Source organism: Amblyomma mixtum, chromosome 6 (assembly GCF_055824585.1).
Source record: "Amblyomma mixtum isolate Tamu chromosome 6, ASM5582458v1, whole genome shotgun sequence".
Taxonomy (NCBI): Eukaryota; Metazoa; Arthropoda; class Arachnida; order Ixodida; family Ixodidae; genus Amblyomma; species Amblyomma mixtum.
The window spans coordinates 11,686,144-11,708,715 of NC_143017.1; the positions used below are offsets into that span (position 1 = coordinate 11,686,144).

Consider the following 22,572-nt stretch of genomic DNA (forward strand, 5'->3'; position numbering starts at 1 on the left):
TAGCATCGGGACGATGCTTTCGCCGCCGGGAGTTGTGTCAGTGGACAACGAAGAAGACAGTGCTGTGCTCGTGCAATGAGCGCGAAGAGGACGAAGGGTGATCTGTGCGCCGTTGGCCGGCAGTGGTTCGATTGAGCTGCTGTGAGCTACTGTCAGCATTCTTCAGTGACTACTCCTTGTGTGCCTACATATATATATATATATATATATATATATATATATATATATATATATATATATATATATATATATATATGTACATTTATATATTTTGAACCATGACACGTTTTATAATTCAATTAAATCGGTTTGACCTTTCAGTCACCTATGAGTCACTCACCAGACACCTTCATGTAGATCTAGTCTGCAGATATCCTGCAGACTAGGTCTAGATGTTCTGCAGACTAATGTGTTTAGGTATGTATGCATGTATGTATATACTGAACCAAGACAAATTTTATCCTTAGTTTTGTCTTTTTCAACTTTCCCACCGGATACACAGTCTGGGAGTGCCTGCAACCGACAGCAATTAATATTAATTGAAATAAAGTAGTGGCTATGTAATCTGCATTAAATGCAGCAGTTGTACTATGGGTCAATTCAGTGTGGATTCAAGACATAATAACGGTTATTCTGCACTCAGTCTCACGCCAGATGCTAGTTAGAAACCATGCCTGCTTGCATCTACCAAAACTTGTTTGATCAGCAGAACACTAATTAAGGTTAAACTAGGGTTGAACATGATTCTTGCTAAAACTGGAGTGCGCATTCCTGGTAAGTCCAGAGGAATGTCCAATTTAAGGCAGATTTCTATAGCTCATGGCACATCTCTTGCATGCCCATCAGCTAACCCATAGGATTCCCATAAAACAAAAATGTATGACCTGCAGAAGGTATGCAGGTTTATACTCCAACAAGCTTACAGAACCGCTTACCAGAACAGAATACAGGCCACACAGGCCTGCGATAACAAAAGGGAGTTATATATACATCACTCAATCGACCTTATTTGGCATTCATTCATTTACAAAACAAAAGCTTTGACAAGAACTAAAAGGTGCTAGTTTGCAGCTTAACGAGACTTTTGTTCTTCAAAGCAATGAAGACAGAAATAGAAGCCAACACCTGCCTGGTTCTGGTCGTACCTGGACTATTAAACCCCCTTTCAGTATAAAAAATTTTGTTGCTTCTGGCTACCTTCTGCCTCATGCAAGAACATCTTTATGTTGCTTCAAAAATGTAGTTGCTCGCAACACAGCACACAAGCGTCTTTGAAGAAGACTGCAATAACATACATTTTCGTGGATTTTCGCAAACCATCTCCACTTCTTCTGACGTCATGTAAACCTCATGTATAATGGCTCCACTCAAGTTATCGGCAACAAATCTTCTTATTACGTGAAGTTAGCGCAAATGAAAGACAACATGGCGAACACATGCACATGATCGATGTCCCTCTACACAAGTTGCCAAAATATTCTCGATCTGGCCGAATATCGCATTGATGCACACAAATGAGTTAAGGCGGCGTGACTTGTCAAGGCCTTTCGTGCAGTAGAGGAAAGAGCCAATTAGCACTCTTTTGTAGGAGATGCCACGGTTAGAAGTCTCTCCCTTCCCCCCCAAAAAAACAACACCACAAGTGCTCTCAGAGTTCTTTCGCAGATTATACCCCCTTAAAAAGTACTGCATTAGCAGGTGCTTTGAATGGGCATCTTCAAAGTGGGAACATCTGTCCCATATTATGGGAAGGTTTGATAGAAAATAAAACTTCTCAACCACTTGCCAGCCAGCATAGCGTGTGCCATTTACAAGTTGAACGAGGTGCCCATTCATACCTTCAAATGCATATGCTGAATAATTCCATAATGGGCCCCATACTTCCACTGATGCAACAAGGTGCAATAAAAGGTGGGTGTTATAAGTCATATGTGCTATTCTGTACAGATCTTGGTACTCCCTCACAAACTCGTACATTGTCCTGCCAGCTTCTTTCAGTTTTTCTACGGCGACTGTGTCAGCAAGAAGAAAGTGCATCACCTTGACAAGCTTCAACCAATTCTTGTAATACACTCTTGGCAGAATGTTCTTCAACACTACTGGAGAATAAAACAACAACCAGTTACGCCACTCTGATGCCTTCCAGTACTTCCGGACTTTAAGCGAGCGCGGCAGCCTAGAAATCTACCAGATAGGTTTCAAAAGACACAGCTTCTGGTCAATCTCATCAATTTTGCCTCCAAGACTGTATGGAAACAACATGGAGGTGTCAAACCACATGCATGCTGTGTGCCTAACAAAGCCAGCACACACAGCATGCATGTAGTCGACGACAAAACCTGCCGGAAATGAAAAAAATGCCAAATCAAACAGCACGTTTGAACCTTTGACACCACATTTGGCTTGCTGTGTTGTCTCTGCCTTAGCAGCGTTTCGCAAAAATGTCTTGTGTGTTCTAGGTGCTGGTTGAGAAGAGACAACAGGGTACACGCGAACATGACCGCTGCCTTTCCTGACAACTTGTCCCTCATGCATGCACCATGCACAGCCATAAGAACCATTAAATTGGTTCATGTTCATAACCATGGCTCTGGCCACTGTGTCGACGCAACAGGGCCCTGGAAAAATTCGCACTTTCACAGTATTTCATTTCAGGTTTGTGTACTGGAAACCACTACCGGAAAGAATGTTCATTTGTTCAAATGGCTTCAGAAAGGAACACATTTTAGGTTTTGTGGTACCAAACCACAACCCAGCTAGAAGCATGTGTTTCGTTCTCACTTTCTGGGGTAATTCATTTATTTGAAGTAGCAGCGGCCAGATGCTGTACCCAGATGACTCATAAAGAGGAACACCGTCTGTATTCCACGTTACTGACAAGTCATGCGTAGACATTGGCAGGTTGTGGTAACCTTGGCTAGTCGTCAGCTCACCTACATCATAGGACAACTGCCTAGGCAATAACTTGAAGTTTAGCTCAACGAGCGAAAGCTTGTCTTTGACTTGTTTGGCAATGTCAAATGTAAGAAAATAGCTTTCATTTTTTTAGTGTGTCGACAACAAAATCAACACCGCAGGTGGAACAGTGGAGTTCCTGTGCCTGGCTCTCACCCAGATAGAGTAAGCAAGATGGGCAATAAAACTGCAGTGTGGCATTTTCCCTAGCATTTGTAAACTGCTTAAAAAAGATGTACTTTGATGTTGGTATGGCAGCTTCCTTAGGCACGTGGGCTTCAATGAGCTTTAAAAGGCTCTCAGTTGCCTCCTTAGTGGTGTTATGCCGCAGGCAATGTCCAAGAATAAGCACCATGCTTTCACCAATGGTCAAACGTGATCCAGGGTAGAGTTGCTCATCCTGCGAAATAAGGAAAACAGTTTTGAATACTGAACTGTCATACATCACATAGCCTGTATACAGGATTACAATACATAAAAGTTGTCAGGTTGGTCAGTTTACAAGAAAACTCAGCCTTGCGAGGAAAGTGAGCAAAAAGGAAGAAAAAAACAGGAGCACATAGGCGCGAGCTATGTCAAAACAAGAATTCTCATTTACCTGTTCCTTTCCCTTCTGCTTCCATACTCAATTGCTTCGCTTGCGCTGTTTTATTCTGTGGTTATTGAGACACGGGTTGTGTTATTCAGCTAGATACCTCAGTTCAATGGCCGTAAATTCACACTCAGTAAGCACAGCACCCTTCACTGCGCAGTTCGCAACATGCTTGATGTGTGCATATTCAGAAAAAGCTGCACCAAATCATGTTCAAGTTCTTTCACAAGTCGCCATGAGTTGCACCGTGTCAAGAAGTCAAATATGTCGAAGTAATGCTACCCTAAACTAGTGGCAACAGTGCTTAGTACAGTTCAGTGATCGTTTGCGGCCTGACGGAGGAGGGATCCATTACAAGGAGTATTACGTTATGAGCACTCATTTTGACCCTGTTCCATTTTCCCTAAATGAGTGCAGGGGATGACAAGGGCTAAGACAAAGAAGGGCGGACGGTCACCTGCTTGAACAGTACAATTTTCTGTAATGACAGAATCTCTCATTTAATACTTCACGACAAGAGAGGACAGATGCGCTCTTTTTTAGTTGAATACCAAGAAAAAGGCTGCAGACAGACATGTCTGTCCATTTCCAGAACTAGACTAATTTAACGCACATAACTGCAAAACTGACAGCCAACCGCGAACGGACGCATGTTATGGGAGTCGCGGTGACTTGCAATGAACAGCTCATAAAGAGAAACAAATGTGGAATGAACAGTCCTTCATGACAAGCAGAAGTGTTATGAACAAAACTATGAAAGAATGAACCTTTCAATAATAGATTAGGTCCCAATTAAAACATTTTTCAGGAGGAGAAAAGACCCGCCCGTCCTTGCCTTACGACTCCAGTCCCCATGAGTAAGACTACTGAAAAGACTGACCAGTTCTGATCTTTGGTTGTCTGAAGGTTCATGCTGGGGCGACAAGTCCTCGTCATCACTGGAGCACGAGGATACATTATCCAGCAGGTCATATTGCAGAGCATCAGCAGGATCTTCTTCTGTAACAGAACCTGCTTCTGAATCCTGTGGAAACAGACATGTTCTGTATTTTTAAGAAGCGTGTACCAATAATGCAGGCTTAATGAGACTTGCTGTGTCATTGCACATAACTGCAGAGAATGTAAAGCAAATGCCACAACTGTAAAGAGTAACTGCATGTTGCTTGACACAATTCAAAGTGTGCAGCTGAACAGGTGCGAGAAGGTTGTAACAATTAAAAGAAAAACTTGGGCCATTTTCTAATCGCTGTCCACTCGAAAGCGGCCGATAAACAAATACTTTCGTACAGCCAAATGATTTCTGCACTAATAGGCATGTTACTTCTATAAACACTTGTTATACGTTTCTTTATAAAAATCCTTTCAAATGAACGGACATTTATTTCCTGGTAAGCTTGCAACACAAATCTAACTACAACTATCGTCATCGCACATTTGTTAGTTCATTAAACCCGACCGTGTGGCACCGACAACAGAATTTAGTGACGTTAAGAAACCAAAGGATGGAACTTAAATGGCGTTAATTTGTAATAATGTGGCACAGGCGTAAGTTCGGTAACAAAGTTAGAAATTACATACAAGCCAGAGGGGCATAATTCGGCTCGATGACAGACGTCGACGCAGGTTGCTTTCGCCACCACCGTTTTTTTTTCTCGTTTGTTTTGCGGGCACAAGTTTGCCAAATCAACTGTTCCAGTTTAATGGTGGACTTCGGCTTGTTCTCTACCTGTCTGTGCACCGGCCGCGCTACGTGCCGACACACGAAATATAAATTGAGATATGCAAACGTTCACGATGCCAGAATAGCAGATTTGTGAGTTAAAACAGGTCATGCAAAAAAGCTAGAGTAGTTTGTTCGCACTTACACTTTGTACGATATTCAGCTGCCCATCGCTTGCTTCAGGAAGCCCATCACTTATGAAGCCAAGGGACGAGTCTGCTGCAGTGTTCATTTCAGCACTGCTGTCTAGATCGTCGAGGACGCCGTCACTTGAAGATCCCTCATCATTTAAAGCGTCAGCCGGAATGCCCACTGAAGCCGCTGCATCCTCCGTTCTGTCGGGAGCTCCAAGAAGCAAACGGCCATCACTATGATCAGCTTTCTTCGCGTGTCTGAATTTTGTTGAGCGAGGTTTCGGAACGTTGTCTTTGAACAACCACTCTCTGTATCGTTTCGGCATATCTGCAGAACAAATCCGGTAAAAGGCGGTAGCTGGTAATTTCCAGCAGAAATTGTCACCTAATCGACGTACACCTGCAGTGCTTACACGAAAGACGTAACATGCCCTGCGTTGCGGAAACCACGACAGGCTTTACATCGTGGTGAGAGCCGGTAGCGCGAGAGTTTTCCCACCTTTTACTGTGCAGTCGCTACAGCCACTGGAGGTCTAAGTTCTAAATAAACGCCTGTTTTATTATTTTTATTATATTTTTAATGTTTTTAGTTTTTAATATAGCACATAGATGGCGCAACAATAAGCAAGTGCCAAACAAATTGACTTCAACGTTCAAGTACAAAATAGAAGTGCTTATTAATAACAATGCAGTCATCAACCCGTCTCGCCTCTTTCTCTATCGCTATCGATCGGACCCTTCCTGTCCCAACTGCCCCTGTATCTATGCGGATCTTGCTTATTGCCTATTCTATTGCCCGGCTGCTCAGCAGTCGGGTTCCTACCCCCCACCTTCTTTATCCATCACCACCTGGCTCGACTGGCTTGGCGCTGAAGGGGAGGAAGAACAGCGACTTCTGGTCGCCCAGGCGGTCGACATGCTCGGCCTGTAAATTTTGGCCGAATAAACGTCTTCTACTACTACTACTAATAACAAATTATATTTTTATTATCAATATTTTCGTATACTTGTACCCATTAGTTATTATTTCTTTGTGACGTGTAATTAAAAACGTCACTGCACTGCAGCGACCGCTTAGCGAACGCATTGCCGCACAACCCTGTAGCCTGGTACGACTGCAGCGCTCCTCAACTACATCAACGGAGCCAGTGGTGGCGGCGCCGCGCAACAGCTCTCAGTTCGGTAACTGACAGTAGTTGCCTTCAGCTACGCCCGGCTGTGACTTCAGTACGTTGTACTAGCCATAGCTGTAGCCTATTCAAGCCAGTTGTCGGCCTTTCTGGAGGTGCTTTTGTGTCGGTCTGTTTTGTTCTCGGCGATGTCGCATATTTTAGTTAAGTGGGTGTCAACTGAGCAGTGGGATGCATATGCAACCAGGTGCATGGTCGACGCGGCCACTGCCACCTCGATTATAAAAGATGCGACGGTGGTAGAGGCCTTAGCTGGCAAAAGCTTTAAAATCGCGTGGAAAGATGGAGACGAGCCATGTGACGCATACGTGGTGGCTGCCGGCAAGTAATGGTGAAAATCACTGCACTTTATATTTTATTTGTCCTGCTACCAGTGCAGGTAGGGTCGTCCACTTCTAGTTTGAACACGGCTCCGGGCGGCCAGCGCTCCGCGCAGCGCCTCTCTCGGTCGCCTGGGTAACTAGCGCGCAGGCGCAGTGGAATCCATAGGCGTGGCTATAGTGAACTAGAATACTCTCTAGTGGCGCGAGCGGCGAGGCGCAGGCAAGCCATTTTCCAACAGACGCCACCAGATGGCGCCACCGCAACTTTTCCTAGGCACGGGAATTCGCGGAGTGTTGAAAAGTTCGTCTGTTATCTTGTGTTTTTCAGCTCATTTACTAATTATAATCGCTCATTTATTCTTTCTTGCTGGTCTCCACCTGTTAGTTACAATGACTAGCCTTGTTAAGGATTAAAACACGTGTCCGAAAACCACGTAATTAAGCGAGGATACAACGTTCCTACTGTCGCGTCGTTGACTAAACTCCAACTTGCAGAGTGATTTTCTGGCGCGAAACGTCATCGCAGAATGCCAAGCGGTCAGCATCACATGCGGAGCAGATTATTTGCGCGACCATTACTGTGGTTTGAAGATCAAAACCCGAAAGCAATGCCATTTAGAGTGTGTACCCACCGTCATTTATTGCTCAAGCACTTTCAGAAGTAAACCGTTTAAGCTAAATTTTATGCTGCATTTTGAGCTCATATATGGTTTAGAGAAGTCAATGCGCTTGTAGATATGATCTATTTACCGCTATGATGTGAGTTTTGGTGGCGTTGTTGATTTAGTAATAATTATTAAATTAATGTATGTACACATGAACACCATATGAAGCTTTTATTTGCAACTGACTTCAGTGCAGAAATGATAACAAAAAAATCTTGTTTGTGAAAATCCACAACTTCCCTGCCATTGACTTGTTCAGCACCTATTCAATTTAAGGTGCTTTGACGCGCGGTATGTGAGGTAGCGCAAAACGGGACAAGGTACCGAGAAAGACGCACACAACACAGGCGCTAAGTCAACGCGGCGCTTTGACACGGTATGTGAGTTAGCGCAAAACGGGACAAGGACGCACACAACATAGACGCCTGCTGTCGCTGGCTCCGTTAATGCTCTTCGTGAAGAAATGCAGACGAGTTGTGAGGTAAAATGCAGTTATTTCTGCAGCTATGGTTTGAGCGTGCTCATCCAAGCAACGAACTTTCGCGCGACGTAACCAGCAATTTAAAAGGTTAGCCTGCTGTCGCTTGATGCCTCAACAACGGAAAAATGGTCAGGCACAGCTTTTGTGAGCAGTGCGTCGGCTGCGTTCAAGTTTCCGGCATCGAGAAATATGTCAATCAGTTTCTCCCTCCCAGAGCAAGTGTCCTGCTCACCAGCATCTGCATTCAAGAGTGAACTTAGAACAGCGGGCTCGCAGTTTCCTCTTGACACAGAGTGCGCAAGGTTGCTGAAGCTGACACAGTTCACTGTAGCAATGAATTGCTGAAGTGTAGGATGAGTACTGCATCCTGATGACTGCCTGACGATGCCAAAAAGATGTTCCACGGGGTCCTGGCTCACCCTGCTTGTCATTACTTGACTACTTCAACAGCGATAAGGTACTGCATGGTGTTACACGCAGTCCATTTACTGCGGACTGACTTAGAAAGCCTCGCTGCCCATTTGTGTGGCGTTCCCACTCTGACAGAAACGACAGAAAAGAATTCAACTTCTCGGCTCATGCAGATGAGGCAATGCTTCAGCTGGAAAGCTTGATGTCATGACTTGAATAACACCATGAATGAATGGTCTTGCAAGACCAATTTTACCATGAGATGCATGTACAGCTAAGAACCATTCAAAGTGTTACGTTAATACAAGATTTAGCTAAACAACAAAGTGGCAGTGGTTTAATCATGGTTCAACCGAGATAGATGAGCGATAGCTCGGTTTTGCGTGGTTTTCATTTGTTTTTTGGATTCTACTCGTTGAGCCCTTTTAAACGATATGAGTTGCTGCTGTATCGCGAATTTGTTTTAGTCATAATTAACTAATGGAACTTAATTAGGACCTGCAATTAGCGTACTTCAATCGTACTCGAAATAAGCTTTCCATCGATATATATGTCTTGAAACTGCAGCATGAAGTTCAATATCGAATCACAAGTAACTTTTTATTGGCAGCTAATTAAGACTTAAATTTGCCCAATGCAATGATACTCAACCGAAGCTATCCGACATATATTGGTCCGGCAAATAATGATGCTTTTGCCGCGCCCGGACAGCCGGTGCGGGCAGCCTGGCGCAAAACAGTGGGAATCAGTTCTTCTTATCGCCATAGCTTCGTCAAATTCCCTGTCATTGGTGCAACAAAGTTCCTGCTCACTGCTGTCACTACTTAGCAGCAAGATACGAACGCTGAAGTGAAATTATCTGCGCGACAGCGCGCGCGCAAAGCGAGCTAAACCACACACCGCATTGCCATGTCCTGCCAACGCGCGCTCCGGAAGCTAGGAAAAGGCGCAGCAGCGCCCCTGCCGGCCGTCAGTGTCAATTCGCTTCACCCGAGCTGGCCCCAGCAGCCGCCGGTCGCGCCACTAGAAAGTATTCTAGTTCACTATAGGCGTGGCTTTCGCAGCGTCGTCTGCTACAGCGCGCCAGCGTCGCCGGGTGAATCTCGCCTTGCAGTGAAGAGCACTTTCGCACTGAGCGCGGAATGCGCCCGGATGATTACTGTTTTCGACGCAGCAGCTTAGAAGCACAGCACCTGCGCGTGGTCGAGAGCTTCATCCCCGGTGGCTAGGGATTTTCCTTATCGTTTCTTCTTGCAATCAACACGTATCATTAAGCTGATACGGTGAAAGACATCGCCCAAGTGGGAGTTTAAGTGGTTTACTCTGAGGCCACCACCATTACTTAGCTTCAATATTTTACCATTTGAAGCTATTCGTCCACAGCAGCCAGAAAAAGCCAGCGGCTCACGGGTGCTTCCATCCGCTCATGTGCCGCACTGCAGTACGTTGCCAGTGCTAAATTATGTTTACTGACAATACAAGTGCAGGTTAGGGGAAATTTTCTTATTTGGTTCTTTAGCTTAACACAGAAGGGGCTAAGTTGCTAGGGATTTTCCGGAAGTAACGCCTGAACATTTCGTCTCGAAATGACTGTCTCTACACAGGCCTTGGTTGCTGCTCATGTGCAACCCCGCTTCTGGGCATATCAGCAAAACATTAGGGCCATGTTTTTCATTCGTTCATTCTTTTTCACGATTCCTACCCTGCAGTGCTGGTGTTCCTACTGGTTTTGTATTAATATCCCTCCACGGTAGTGCGCCATACGTATAGTACTGACATTGCAGAATGACAATTTGAGTGGATGAAAGCACCCGTGGGCCGCCGGCTTATTCTGGCTGCTGTGGACGAATAGCTTAAAATGGTAAAATATTGCAGCTAAGTAATGGTGGTGGCCTCAGAGTAAACCGCTTAATCTCCCACTTGGACGATGTCTTTCACCGTATCAGCTTAATGATACGTGTTGATTGCAAGAAGGAAAGATAAGGAAAATCCCTAGCCACCGGGGATGAAGCTCTCGACCACGCGCAGGTGCTGTGCTTCTAAGCTGCTGCGTCGAAAACAGTAATCATCCGGGCGCATCATTCCGCGCTCAGTGCGAAAGTGCTCTTCACTGCAAGGCGACATTAACCCGGCGACGCTGACGCGCTGTAGCAGAGGACGCGGCGAAAGCCACGCCGATGGATTCCAGCGCGCCTGCGCGCTAGTTACCCAGGCGACCGAGAGAGGCGCTGCGCGGAGCGCCGGCCGCCCGGAGCCGTGTTCAAACTAGAAGTGGACGACCGGTACTTGAGCTATACATCGGCGCTTCCTTCCGAGTCTGCGCTACTGTCATGGAGGTACGCTAAGTGTGCATCCGCGAGCTTTCGTTATTTCGCTCAACTTTAGTGGGAACCACACGAGCGCGATTCACCGAGCGATGACGGGACGAAACGCTTATCGCTTTGGGAACTTCCGGGCGCTCTTGAATTCTAGAGCTGAGCGATAATGTGCGCGATGGCGATAAATCTGCGCGGGTGACAGCCGAACTTCTCGCTCATCGATGTGGTTTGGCCTTTCGCGCTTGAAATCGCGGACGTGTGGTTCAGCCTTTACGAAATGCGTCTCCTTCCAGCTGGGCGAATACTGCGCACGGCGCTATATCGCCTGCTCGTGCGTGCGTACCCAGTGTACAGTATGTATCTTTTTACCAAACATAAGCACCCTGCTTTCGTAATCTTGAGCCATGCGGAAGGTAACACTGCATGCGGAAGGCTGTACCCGTTGCTGTCAAGTGTTCATATACCCTGTAACAGTGTCTGCACGACCATACCGTGCTGTACTTTGCGTAAAACAATTAGCCACCTCACAATGCTTCGGATTGCATCGAGTGAACGGTCATGTCGGCGAGTCAAAGCCGACATGACCGGGCTTCTATGGGTGCATTTCGAGGGTCTCAAAACCAAAAGTGGAGTATGGAAGTGTGGCACTAGTACAAGTTGCCCAGCGCCTGCATTTTGGGCTCAGAGGCATGTGTATCCAATGTGCATCCTAGGTGCATTATATCCGCAGGTGAGGCAGACAAAATGGAGAGGAAGAGGTCAAAGCTAGCAGCACGCGCAGTACGTGACGCTGTGGCAAAGGTAAGGGCAGAACATCCAATCGATAATGGAGTGCAAACATCCTCAGCTTGCATAATGGCAACAGCAACTGTCGCGAGGTCCCCAGGCATCTGTTTTAATGACAGCTGCATGCCATTGCCTACAATTCAGCAATTTTTTCCCAGAAAAAGCCATGCTGTGACCACCGATCAGAAGTGGAAGCCCTGAAGCAAGAAAGTGCAGATTTAAAAAAGCAGCTTCAGGAGCAAAAAGATTTAGTTGGCACGTGCTTTTTGATTAGTCACCATCACCAGTGGCCAAAATACCTTGTCGTGCTTTCTTTATCACATTCTAATTCTATAGAAGTGTTTCAGAATGAAATTCATAATATCCGAGTGTCTACCGCTGAAGCAGACGATTAACATTAATGGACACTGAGAAGCGGCAAGTAATATAAAATGCAAAGGTTCGTAGCTGCCGCTTAAGCAGACAACTGACTGGGCACGTAGTCATGTGCGGTGTCGTGACCTGTATAGAAGTTTCGAAGCTGCCTATTATGGAATTAAAAGCTGTTTCTAGTTGGTGCTCCAGTGCATCTTACTGCGTGGTAGAAACGCTCGCTCTTAAGCTTCTTAAACCGTCTTCTTCCAGACACTGCCAAAATGTTGAAAAGGCTGCAGAGGGCAGTCAATCAGCTGACATCAGCTGCTGAGGGAGCAAAGCCTTCCGAACCTGAAGGGAACACGGTAAGAGTTGTACTCCAAAAAATTGCTCAGTGTATGGTGTGTAGCACTTGTCTATCAATTTCTCAGCACCAGTTTAAATAATGCTTAAACAGAGGGACCCACAAACTATTGTGAAAAGTTCACTAAATAGTAAAGGGAAGTGCCCTACCATTGAGGACACAAATGGTCTGTGTTAACCATGTGATTTTTGCATGTTTAGATTCACATGCACATAAATTGCCATTACTGGCAATTTGCATGTGGCGCCGCAATAAGCTCTTTTTTGCGGACCCTGCTTCTTTGATGTAGATAATGCGACATCACAACAACACAGGCTTAAAATTAGTTCCAAACTTCCAAATAATAGCGAAATGTTACTTCGCTGCAAAAAACAAGGCAAATAATGATTGTCAGTTACCACAGTAACGACATGCTTTCGGGTATCAAGAGGAATCGGGCGGGCTAGGTTGTGTTGCGTAGGTGTTGTTTTCATCAACTTCTATGAAGCTTTGAAAAGAACTTAAGCTTGACGGCCTCTTTCGAGGTATAAAAACGTGCAAAAAGGTAACTTGGACATGTTTTTCACTGTGACACCTCATAAACTGAACTGGCCCTGGAAGGTAATGATTTTTCAGAGGCATTTGGCAAAAGTTGCTCGACGCTTTCTTGCAAGCTAAACTAAAACTACTAATCACTGAAAACCAGACTGTGGTAAAATCCTGAGACGTCATAGCAAAGTTAGCACAGCATAAGTTAGCTCTTGTTTCTTTTCTGTCCTGCTTGTTCTGCACTGTGTTGTCACAAATGAATAACCTATAGGTGTTTGCAGCGCACACGAAACACGGACGGACAGAAAAGGGAACGAAACACAGCGCTGTGTTTCGTTCCCTTTTCTGTCCGTCCGTGTTTCGTGTGCGCTGCAAACACCTACAACATGAAAAACCAACTAGCCCAAGAAAAGACGATGATGAATAACCTACATGCCCTAGATGCTGTCCAGGAGGAGGACATCGAGGCACGACTCCCTCCATCACGCAACTGCGGGCCCGAACCTTTAGAGGGTGTTGGCCCGAAGCGTGCATTGGTGTCTCAAATGACGTGCCCTTATGCGGTAGCCAATCAAGTTACTTGTTTTGTTTTGCGTCTTCGTCTGTTTCTACTGGCTCGCTCGTTCACGGCGAAGGTGCAATCTTTCAGGTTTCACGCCAACGGCTCGTCAAGATAGATAAAGAGATGCTCGTCAAACTGACGGTTAGTTTTTACGGTGTGGGGCAGAGCAGGCAGCTATAAGACACACAAGTTGAAGAGGAACAACACAGACTGACCCGGCAGAGAAGGAGAGCAGTGTTTACTGGCATGTTGCTACTTTAATTGTGAACATAATAAGAAAAGTTTACCTCAAAAGGGTCACTTCCCCCCCCCCCAATACTCCCTGCCTCATCACTGTCCTGAAACTGAAATAAGCCATTGCAGGGTCTTCTTAAGGTAGTTTTTGTGTTAGGTTGTTCACGTTTTGTACTTCAGCCATGCAGTTATGGTTTGTGTGCATACTCCTATGTTGTGGTCTTCTTTATTGCAGCACCAAGATACCGGGGGAGGTGTCATGGTCTCCGAAGCCACTTCAACAAGACTTGAGGAGAGCTACCCTGATGCTCCTTGCAAGTTTGCGAGGGCATCAATGAGGGTAGTGTTCAGCGATGAGGAATTAACAAACAAGACACTTTTTGGCCGGCAGGCAAACAGGCACAAGGACAACCCCGTCAAACCTGCATTGGACCAAAAGAGGGTATCTGCAGTCCTTGGTATGCCACTTTTTTATAACATGAAACAACCATTATAAGTGATTCTCATGTAGAAAAAAACAAGTGGAGGAATATTTGCGCATAAGCAGTAATGCAAGGAAGAGTAAGGTTACTTAGGCTAAATTTCAATTCAGTAAGCACAAACTTTGAGGTTGTGTTGTTAGTCTTCTGCAAAATGCACTGGTGACCAAGTTACCCCTCATTTTCTGTAGGAGGAGGACAGTGATTGGTGCACCATGCTTTCTGCCGCACATTTTGAATGTAGTGCTGGCTATACAGAATCACCTCTGTATAAAGATGTCTTGCATATCAATGACCATAATTCTGATGTGGCCGTGTGTGCCCACATCGCATCTCAAAGCAATTAACACACATCTGTAAACTGCCAAATCTTGTGCAGTGGTTTGCTGCATACATAATGTTGGGCTTTGTTGTTCAACTGCTGAGGCAGTATGTTAATATCTGAAACAGCAGATTTTTAGAAATTTTATTGAAAATAATAAAAGAAAATGATGGCGGTTTAAGTGCAGTCTATGCCTACAGGTTTCCTATTTACAGCCTTTCGTATCTATTTTTTTCCTTGCATTCTATGCCTTGCTTCCAAGCGCTATTACATGCCCGGATCAACTGTACCACTTTTTGCTCACATTGAGACACCATTTAGCTGGCTGCTTTTTTTTTCTGTGCTGCATACAGCTCTTTCTCTCGCTAAATATCACCTGACCAACTCTATTATTGCATTTAAAGTCAACACTCTCGCTCACTCTTTCTATAGTTTTATGCGCCTGGATGTCACTGCATCTTACTGGCTCTTCATGGTTTGTTGTTACCGTTACACTGCTGCATTCTTCACCTAATGTTTCACCTTGAGACAAGTGGATAGGCCTTATTATGGTCTACGCAGTGTTTTCCTAAGTGGTTGGACGTTCGCGTTGATATTGTTCATTGCTACAAATGAATGTGGTAAGGAGTTAGGAAAAAACCTTGCTGCTGTAAATATCTTACACACTTGCTTCTGGTGGGCATTACATTGCACTCGCCACAGGATACTAAAAATGACCTAGCTGGATGCAACTAGGTTATTTTTTCATGAACAGGAAAGCTGCGGTGTGTGGCGCAACCTACAATGTCTTGCTGCCCTTTCACATGCATTGTTGCCACCGCAGACTGGAGTGAACCCATTGTTCTTAGTGCAGAATCCCGGCATATAGTTACCCCTCTGTTGATGTCAGCAGCACTAGCAAGTCTTACCGCACTGACCGGCATTATATTGACTGCAATATGGCACAGTGGATTCCAGTTCATCTCAATTCCAATTCATCTTGGCTGACTGATCAAAATTCAGGAAATAGTTCAAGCAGCATGACCTCTTTGTTTTGCCAGTATATGGCAAGACATTGCTTCTCATATTGTTTCGGGGTTGTATTTCTCCAGATATGTCCCTAAATAATGTCTCTAACATTCATTTCTATTCTTTTACAGAATACACATGCTGCAAGTTTAGGTGCGCAGACCTAAAAGTGAAGAGAAGTTTAGGCTCCATGTTGCAAAAAATGGGAACCAAGAGTGACAGCTCTTCCAAGGAGTCAAATGGCGAGTAAGGATCCCTACTACTTCATCGTTCATTGTGCTGTGATGGGCATGCCGATAGAGTTAGTGGAAACAAAAATAAAACGCACAAGTTAAGCCAAAGCTTTCATTACCGTATTTACCAACATAATTTGCGCACTTTTTATTCAGAAATTAGGGCTCCATGAAGTGGGTGCACAAATTACGGTGGGATATCGCGAGCGCGACTTAAAAAACAAACCACAAAGGTCACAACGCGCAATATAGGAGTAAATTTCCACAGGTTCTTTCGTCTTCCTTATTGCACCAGCGGTGCCCCCGCCAGAGACGGGTTTGATTAACTCGAAGACTGAAGCTCTTCGCACCAGCGGTGCCCCGTCAGAGACGGTCTCTCGATGATTCGAGACGCAGGGATAAAGGGAAAACTTATGTACAGTTTATGTACAGCAATTTACAATAGATACAAGTTCAGGCACTAGAGACAAATTAACGGCACAAAGAGACAAAACAACAACAAAAAGGTGGATCTGGCTAATACTAGGGGAGGCCCCTACTCGGCGTTGCCGAAGATGTGTTGCATCTCACCTTAGCGCAGAACCCTGCTTCCGGCTCCGGGGCCCAGTTTTAAAGCCCTAAAGGCCCAGCCCACATTCGGTAACTTCCAATCATGTTGCGCTCTTAACATGGTTGGTTCATCCAGGGCATGGCCAGCCCTCCAGCTTCCGTAAGGTAGAGCGCTCTCTCCACCACAAAATAAAACAAAAACAGAAATATACATTCGTGCCAGAACGTGCTCGAATCGGTTCCGCGGGGCGGGTGGACACCCGTACTTCCCGGCGCGTTCGCGAGCGGCCGCGTTCCAAGAAAGGAGACGCTTCGCTTTGAGCACCCCCGGCCGCGTTCCGATGACCCCCGCGAACGCTACCGAACCCTTACACGCCTTCCCAAGATTCTACAAAGGGCTCAAATGCCACTTTTAGAATTATAACGAGAAGGGATCGGTACGGGTCACAAAACCACCCTGTGGGTGACATACCGCAGCTACACCAGCGCTGGCACCAACAAAACCAAAAACAAAATGCAAAATGCACACACAACATCGGCAAATTCCACAAATTCACACGGTGGCATGCCTGCCGTGCGCCGTAACACAGCGTCCAAGTTGGTGCGTTGCACCCAGTTCACCAGCATGCACACCCGCGTCCTGCTCGACACACACACACCGACACTCGCAACTGGAGCGTTCAGTAGCACTGATACGGGCCACGTGAGCCTCCTTAGTCGCACCGAGCGTCCCTGTGCGCGTTCGAGCCCACACGTGCCTCATTCGACACGATTAACACCTAATGGCCACTATGCTCGTCAGGCTGGTGCCACAGCGGGGCGTGAACTGAAAAGAAGGTGACCTCCAGGATCAAATACGTCCTGGTCATCGATAGGTGAAAATCTCTGACCATGCGACGCACTTGAGAGCACTCTCTCTCCGGCGCACCAGTACGACACGCGTGGTGCGTAAAGAGCATAGCCCCTGGCCCGTCCAAATATAGCAGTACAGTCAGTCTCGCTACACTTGATATGCCGACCTCTAGCACGGAACATACTGTTCCTCGCGTCGACTTTCTGCGTGAAAGCCACGCACCTGCCTCCTGCCACTCCACCTCGCCCGGGGCCATCTGCACCTTTACTGCACGAGCAAACTTTGAAACCGCCGCTCCGTGCTTGATCAGCACCCGCTGGCCCCGTGGCATAGTCTGTCTCCGAGGCTCCATGAGCTCCCTGACAGTCACTTGACCCGGGCTTGCCTTGCGGCAAGTCGCCACTCATTTCCGGGTCCTCAACTGACCTGGTCGGGCACACACCGGGTGCGTTCAACTGCGCGGCGTTCTGCCCGGTCGGCCCAACAGGCCCACCTCCGCTCTTTGCCTCGGATGAAGGGCTCTTGCCACCAGAAACGCTACGGGGCACTTCATGCTCCATACCCGACACAGTGTGCGGTTGCGGCAACGCCAGATTTTCACTGGCTGTTACTAGCTCCGCGTCAGAGGTCACAATCTTAGTTATAGAGCCTACAGGAATTCCACCGCTGTCCTGTTTGTTATCGGACACCTTGGTCACGATTGGCCCTAGATCACTAGAATTGGGCTGCTCCTGTTCTTTGCTAGCCGCCCGCGGTGGCGGAAAAGCTGTGGTATTTCCGCGTCCTTCAGGAATCCTGTTTTCACTTCTTGAACCTTTCGCGGCGTTTCCTAAGAAAGATGCGTTCCCGCATACCGGCTGATTGCTTTCAGCGTCCTCACTGCTTCTTCCCTGACCTGTGCATGACAAGCATAATCCTTTGTCTTCCAGCACAGGCTGCCTCACCTCTCGGGACTCGGAGTAGTTGTCCCTCGCTAGTCCACTAGCTTTCCTAGACTCCTTGAGCTCAGCGAGCTCCAGCGCTAGCTGCTGGCGCTTTGCTTCTAATTCCTCCAAGACGCACTTAACATCCTGAGGTTTCTCCTCGCACAGCGGCGCCTTTCCTCCATTCACTTTCGCAAGTTCAGCCTGAAAGTACGCTAAGCGCGCCTTCGCTAATTCCACTTGGTACCTCACATCGAGTGAGGGCCGGCCTGGATAGCTTTCCATACCGCCTTCCGTACCCCTCAGCTGTCCTACCGGCTCGAACACAGGGACGTGAACAATGCGACCAAGGAAACTCACGGTTTCGATGCGTCGATCCGCATTGCCAGCTCCTTGGCGTCGGAGTCCACCGCCACTCTCCCCGGACGCTGCGATGAGCTGTCGCACGCCGCTGGTCCGCCGCCGGTGACCGTCAAGTTATCGACGCGCTGCTTTTTTTGACCGGACGCAGTCCCGCGTCGCTGGACTACTGCCGTGGTCCTTACGTCCTTGCCGCCGTGTCTCCGCAGGTCCGTTCACGAACGCTGACCTGTCGCCTTGTCGTCACCTTTCTCCCTGCCTTGTCTTCTTCCTGCGCCGTCTTCCGATGGCCGCAGGATCCTCGTCGACTGCGCCAGTAAATTTCCACAGGTTCTTTCGTCTTCCTTATTGCACGAGCGGTGCCCCCGCCAGAGACGGGTTTGATTAACTCGAAGACTGAAGCTCTTCGCACCAGCGGTGCCCCGTCAGAGACGGTCTCTCGATGATTCGAGACGCAGGGATAAAGGGAAAACTTATGTACAGTTTATGTACAGCAATTTACAATAGATACAAGTTCAGGCACTAGAGACAAATTAACGGCACAAAGAGACAAAACAACAACAAAAAGGTGGATCTGGCTAATACTAGGGGAGGCCCCTACTCGGCGTTGCCGAAGATGTGTTGCATCTCACCTTAGCGCAGAACCCTGCTTCCGGCTCCGGGGCCCAGTTTTAAAGCCCTAAAGGCCCAGCCCACATTCAGTAACTTCCAATCATGTTGCGCTCTTAACATGGTTGGTTCATCCAGGGCATGGCCAGCCCTCCAGCTTCCGTAAGGTAGAGCGCTCTCTCCACCACAAAATAAAACAAAAACACAAATATACATTCGTGCCAGAACGTGCTCGAATCGGTTCCGCGGGGCGGGTGGACACCCGTACTTCCCGGCGCGTTCGCGAGCGGCCGCGTTCCAAGAAAGGAGACGCTTCGCTTTGAGCACCCCCGGCCGCGTTCCGATGACCCCCGCGAACGCTACCGAACCCTTACAATAGGTATAGTGTATTGCTGCGTATACGTCAGCACCCGGACCCGCACCCCACGCTGGTCACCCCCCAAAAAGAGTTCATTCTAAACGAAAGGCCGCGCACCCCCTCTCCTTTCTTTGCGGGATGGCATGAAGGTGCATGCACAAAGCTCAATAAGACACTAAAACAGCGTCATCGCTTACTGTCCAGCCAATTGTTCGGTAGTTCAGGATTCCGTAAGTTTGCTTTCGTAACTTCGTCCGGGAAAGCAGCTGTAAATCAATAATCACACCACACACAATATGTACAACCCGCCGACAGTACCATGCGAGCATCGACCAAACTGCTTGTCAGCGTCTTTTCACGGTGCAGAGCGGCGAAGCGATCGAGAATAGCCACGCGCACAAGTTTGTCGACACAATGTTTGTCATCTGTGGGCAAACTTGTGCGCGCGCAGTTATTCTCACTGGCTTCGCGCCATGATAAGGCGCTAACAAGTAGTTTCAAACTTGCCATATAGTTGATATCCCATCGCAATAGACTACCGAACAACAAAACACAAGCCATCAGAGCCACCAAGAAAAACCACAGTAGGTCGTAAGCCAAACAAACAGCGATGTCGGCTCTTCTGTCGGCTGCCGGTGTGTTTCTTTTTCCACTAACTTCGTGTTTCACAGTGCCTGTCACAGCACAATGAATGATGAAGCTGTATACACTAAGGCCTCTGCTTTGTTCCTTACTCACTACTTCATTCCTTGGAAGAGATTTGTAAGGTGCAAACAATGAGACGAAGAAATAAAAAATCCTTGTGTCTTATTACGTTGCCTGTGTGCATGCATGCCAGCTCCCGATAGGTGGGCTGCACAGATTCTCTCAAATGTCTCCTTATATGCTGCATCCTGTGACCACAGTCTCTACAGACTTTCTGCGGACAAGCTGCATCCTGCGGCTACACAGGCTCAGCAGACTTTCTGCAGAAAGCGTGTACCAATTGACCGCTGGGAGGTGACAGGGGGTGACAGAAAGTCTGTCACCAGTCTTCACATATTCTGCATCCTTAGTGAATCAAGGTCTACAAGACTTCTGCAGAAATACTGCAATTTTTTTGGTAAGGGTAGAAAGTGATTAATAAAACAATGCAACTCGTACAAATTGAAACTGGAGAGAGAATATAATACAAAGGCAATATTGCACCTAAAGTGCACTAACACAAGAGAGAGAGGTAAACAAACAAAACAATTTGTTCACCGGGCACTGCAACAGTCCGACAACCAGAGGTCCACGACAATGCCGTCCCGCAGACTGGCGCACGTTGCCTCCTTGGTCCGTGGCTGGCCGCGCGGTCGAACGGGCGCGCTGCGGTGAAGCTTAAACGCCGGTTCGGACTAACTGACAGCGGTCAACCCCTTCTTATATAGGCTTGGTCCGCGACTGCTTGTTCTACGCGCCAAATTAGGCTCGCACATACACGCAGTGTCGGCCGTGCAGTCTCCCTTCATTTCTGGCGCCGGCGGCGCGTCCTCATTGGTCAAAAACCGGGAGTCGCTTCGTGTAGCTTCTCGTAATTTCTGGCGCCGCCGCTGACGGGCGACGGGGATATGTCTTAGCGCATGAAAGGCTACGGCTAGCAGTAGAAGTGCCTCCGTCGTTCTAAATAAATCGGGGGCATGAATGGCTCGTTCCCTCCAGCGAGCGGTGGTGGAAGGGGCAGCCACACGCTGGGGTTTCCTTCTCTCCCGTTTTTCGACCGCGCCGGCGAGATGTCATGCGCGCGGCGCTGTTGTGTTTCTTTGTTTCAAAAAATGCGCCGAATTTTCTGACAGTATATTAGGAATAGGAGAAGGCGGGCGACACAGGGTTGTAGACGACAGCTTGTGGCGGGAGACAACCGAACTCGCTGGAGTGACTCGAGGTGAGCAGGTCGAGTCTTCATAGGAAAGGGGCAAATACAATCGGATCAGGCCTCAGGAAGTCAGTAAGAGCTGAATAGGCGGTGAAGAATTCAAGGCCAAGGATCGCGTCCTGAGGGCACCTCTACATGACGATAATACGGCATCAGGCAATCTTGAATCTCGCATTGCACATTATGGTCACGGCAGCGGTGCTGTCATCGGCGACGTGAACCGTTGACGTGGCGGCGGGCGTTTCGACTTTTTTGAAGCGGCAAAGAGCTACCGACAGACAGACGCCAGTATCGCAGAGGGCGAAATCCGGGACACCATCCACACGAACATTCAAGCGATTACGTTGGGCAGCGGGGTCAAAACAGGATTTGCAGGCCGGGTGAATGATGCAGCCTTACCTCCGGGGCAGCATCGGTCAGCTTTCCGAGAAGTGGCACGATTTGGATGAAGGGCAGTTGCGGCGAGTGAGATGAGCACGGGAGCGGCGGAGTGGGCTGGTCACAGAGTGGGTCGGGGCGAGGTGCTCAGCGCTGCGGGACGTAGTGTTGCGGCTGTCGACGAAGGAGAAGGGACGAGGTGGCGAGTACGAACGGCTGCAGCAGTGGCGGGAGGTGTGTGCACGTGTGCACGTGAAACAGATCAGCCGATCATCAGTGGTAGCCGTTGGTCTGGACTGCGGAACCCGCACCGAGGCGAGAACCTGTGACAAAGTAGCAGAAGCGATCGCTGCAGGGTCCGGGCTGGCGTAAACGTAGTCGACGTCGCGAGCAGAAGGTACGGCCATATTCGCGACCTCTTGACGAATGACGGCCTGGATAAATGCCAGGGTGTTGTTCGGCAGTTGCAAGGTCAAACCGTCGGCTGCAATCGCCTCTAGTCTGCGGAGCATGCTGTGGGTTAATAAGTTAGCCGTGCCGGTGGGCTGACTAAGTATTGGCAGATCATAACATGAAAAGCTCGCCGCAGAGTTCGGCTACAAGTCAGAACGGTTGAAAATGCGCCGTGTTTGGCCTGCTCGAAGCACCACCACACCTCAAGAACAGAAGCTACCGTAGAACACTTTGTAGCGCAGCCTGTTAAAGGCATTGTCTGGAATACCTTTCAGTATGCGGCGAACTCTATGTGGCTCGGACATGTCTTTCTCAACTTTATGATACAGGTCGTGAATGTAGGCAATGTATGGTTTTGAGGACGCGAGAGCGTTTTTTGCGGACAGGTGACGTCCGACGAGTTCCCCGAAGTGGTCGCGAAGTTTCAGCTTACAGATGTCCCATGAGGTCAAGACATCTTCGTGTATTTGAAGTACACTCGCGCGGTGCTGGTACGAAAAATATCACACCTGTGAGCATCAGTGTAGCATCCC

The 22,572-nt window shown here is 47.7% G+C and overlaps 2 protein-coding genes and 1 pseudogene across 3 annotated transcripts; 1 reads left to right on the forward strand and 2 right to left on the reverse strand.

The window, feature by feature from the left end:
* Positions 1-870: 870 nt before the first annotated feature.
* LOC149338219 (uncharacterized) lies at positions 871-5,780 on the reverse strand (annotated as a pseudogene).
* Positions 5,781-6,719: 939 nt separating this feature from the next.
* LOC149338220 (uncharacterized) lies at positions 6,720-15,676 on the forward strand. 2 transcript variants are annotated; one of them, XM_089550290.1, is made up of 6 exons: positions 6,720-6,912; positions 11,520-11,590; positions 11,734-11,830; positions 12,200-12,294; positions 13,853-14,075; positions 15,558-15,676. In XM_089550290.1, exons 1-6 carry the CDS (start codon positions 6,720-6,722, stop codon positions 15,674-15,676), a joined length of 798 nt encoding a protein of 265 aa, XP_089406416.1. The 2 variants fall into 2 exon arrangements, with proteins under 2 accessions (XP_089406416.1, XP_089406418.1); XM_089550292.1 differs by lacking the exons at positions 6,720-6,912; positions 11,520-11,590; positions 11,734-11,830 and having other exon boundaries at positions 12,211-12,330.
* A 256-nt stretch (positions 15,677-15,932) lies between these two features.
* Positions 15,933-19,317, reverse strand: LOC149338221 (uncharacterized). Its single transcript, XM_089547553.1, has 2 exons — positions 18,757-19,317; positions 15,933-18,652 (listed from the first exon to the last, which is right to left on the reverse strand). Exon 2 carries the CDS (start codon positions 18,267-18,269, stop codon positions 17,007-17,009), a length of 1,263 nt encoding a protein of 420 aa, XP_089403679.1. The 5' UTR covers positions 18,270-18,652; positions 18,757-19,317; the 3' UTR covers positions 15,933-17,006.
* Positions 19,318-22,572: the final 3,255 nt, after the last annotated feature.

What these genes read in the sequence shown, in the direction of transcription:
- LOC149338220 (XM_089550290.1), top strand. Translation starts at nt 6,720, where the DNA reads ATGTCGCATATTTTAGTTAAGTGGGTGTCAACTGAGCAGTGGGATGCA. An exon ending in TACGTGACGCTGTGGCAAAG is followed by an intron (nt 11,591 to 11,733) that starts GTAAGGGCAGAA and finishes ATTTTTTCCCAG; the next exon opens with AAAAAGCCATGCTGTGACCA. An exon ending in CCGAACCTGAAGGGAACACG is followed by an intron (nt 12,295 to 13,852) that starts GTAAGAGTTGTA and finishes TCTTTATTGCAG; the next exon opens with CACCAAGATACCGGGGGAGG.
- LOC149338221 (XM_089547553.1), bottom strand. Translation starts at nt 18,269, where the DNA reads ATGGAAAGCTATCCAGGCCGGCCCTCACTCGATGTGAGGTACCAAGTG.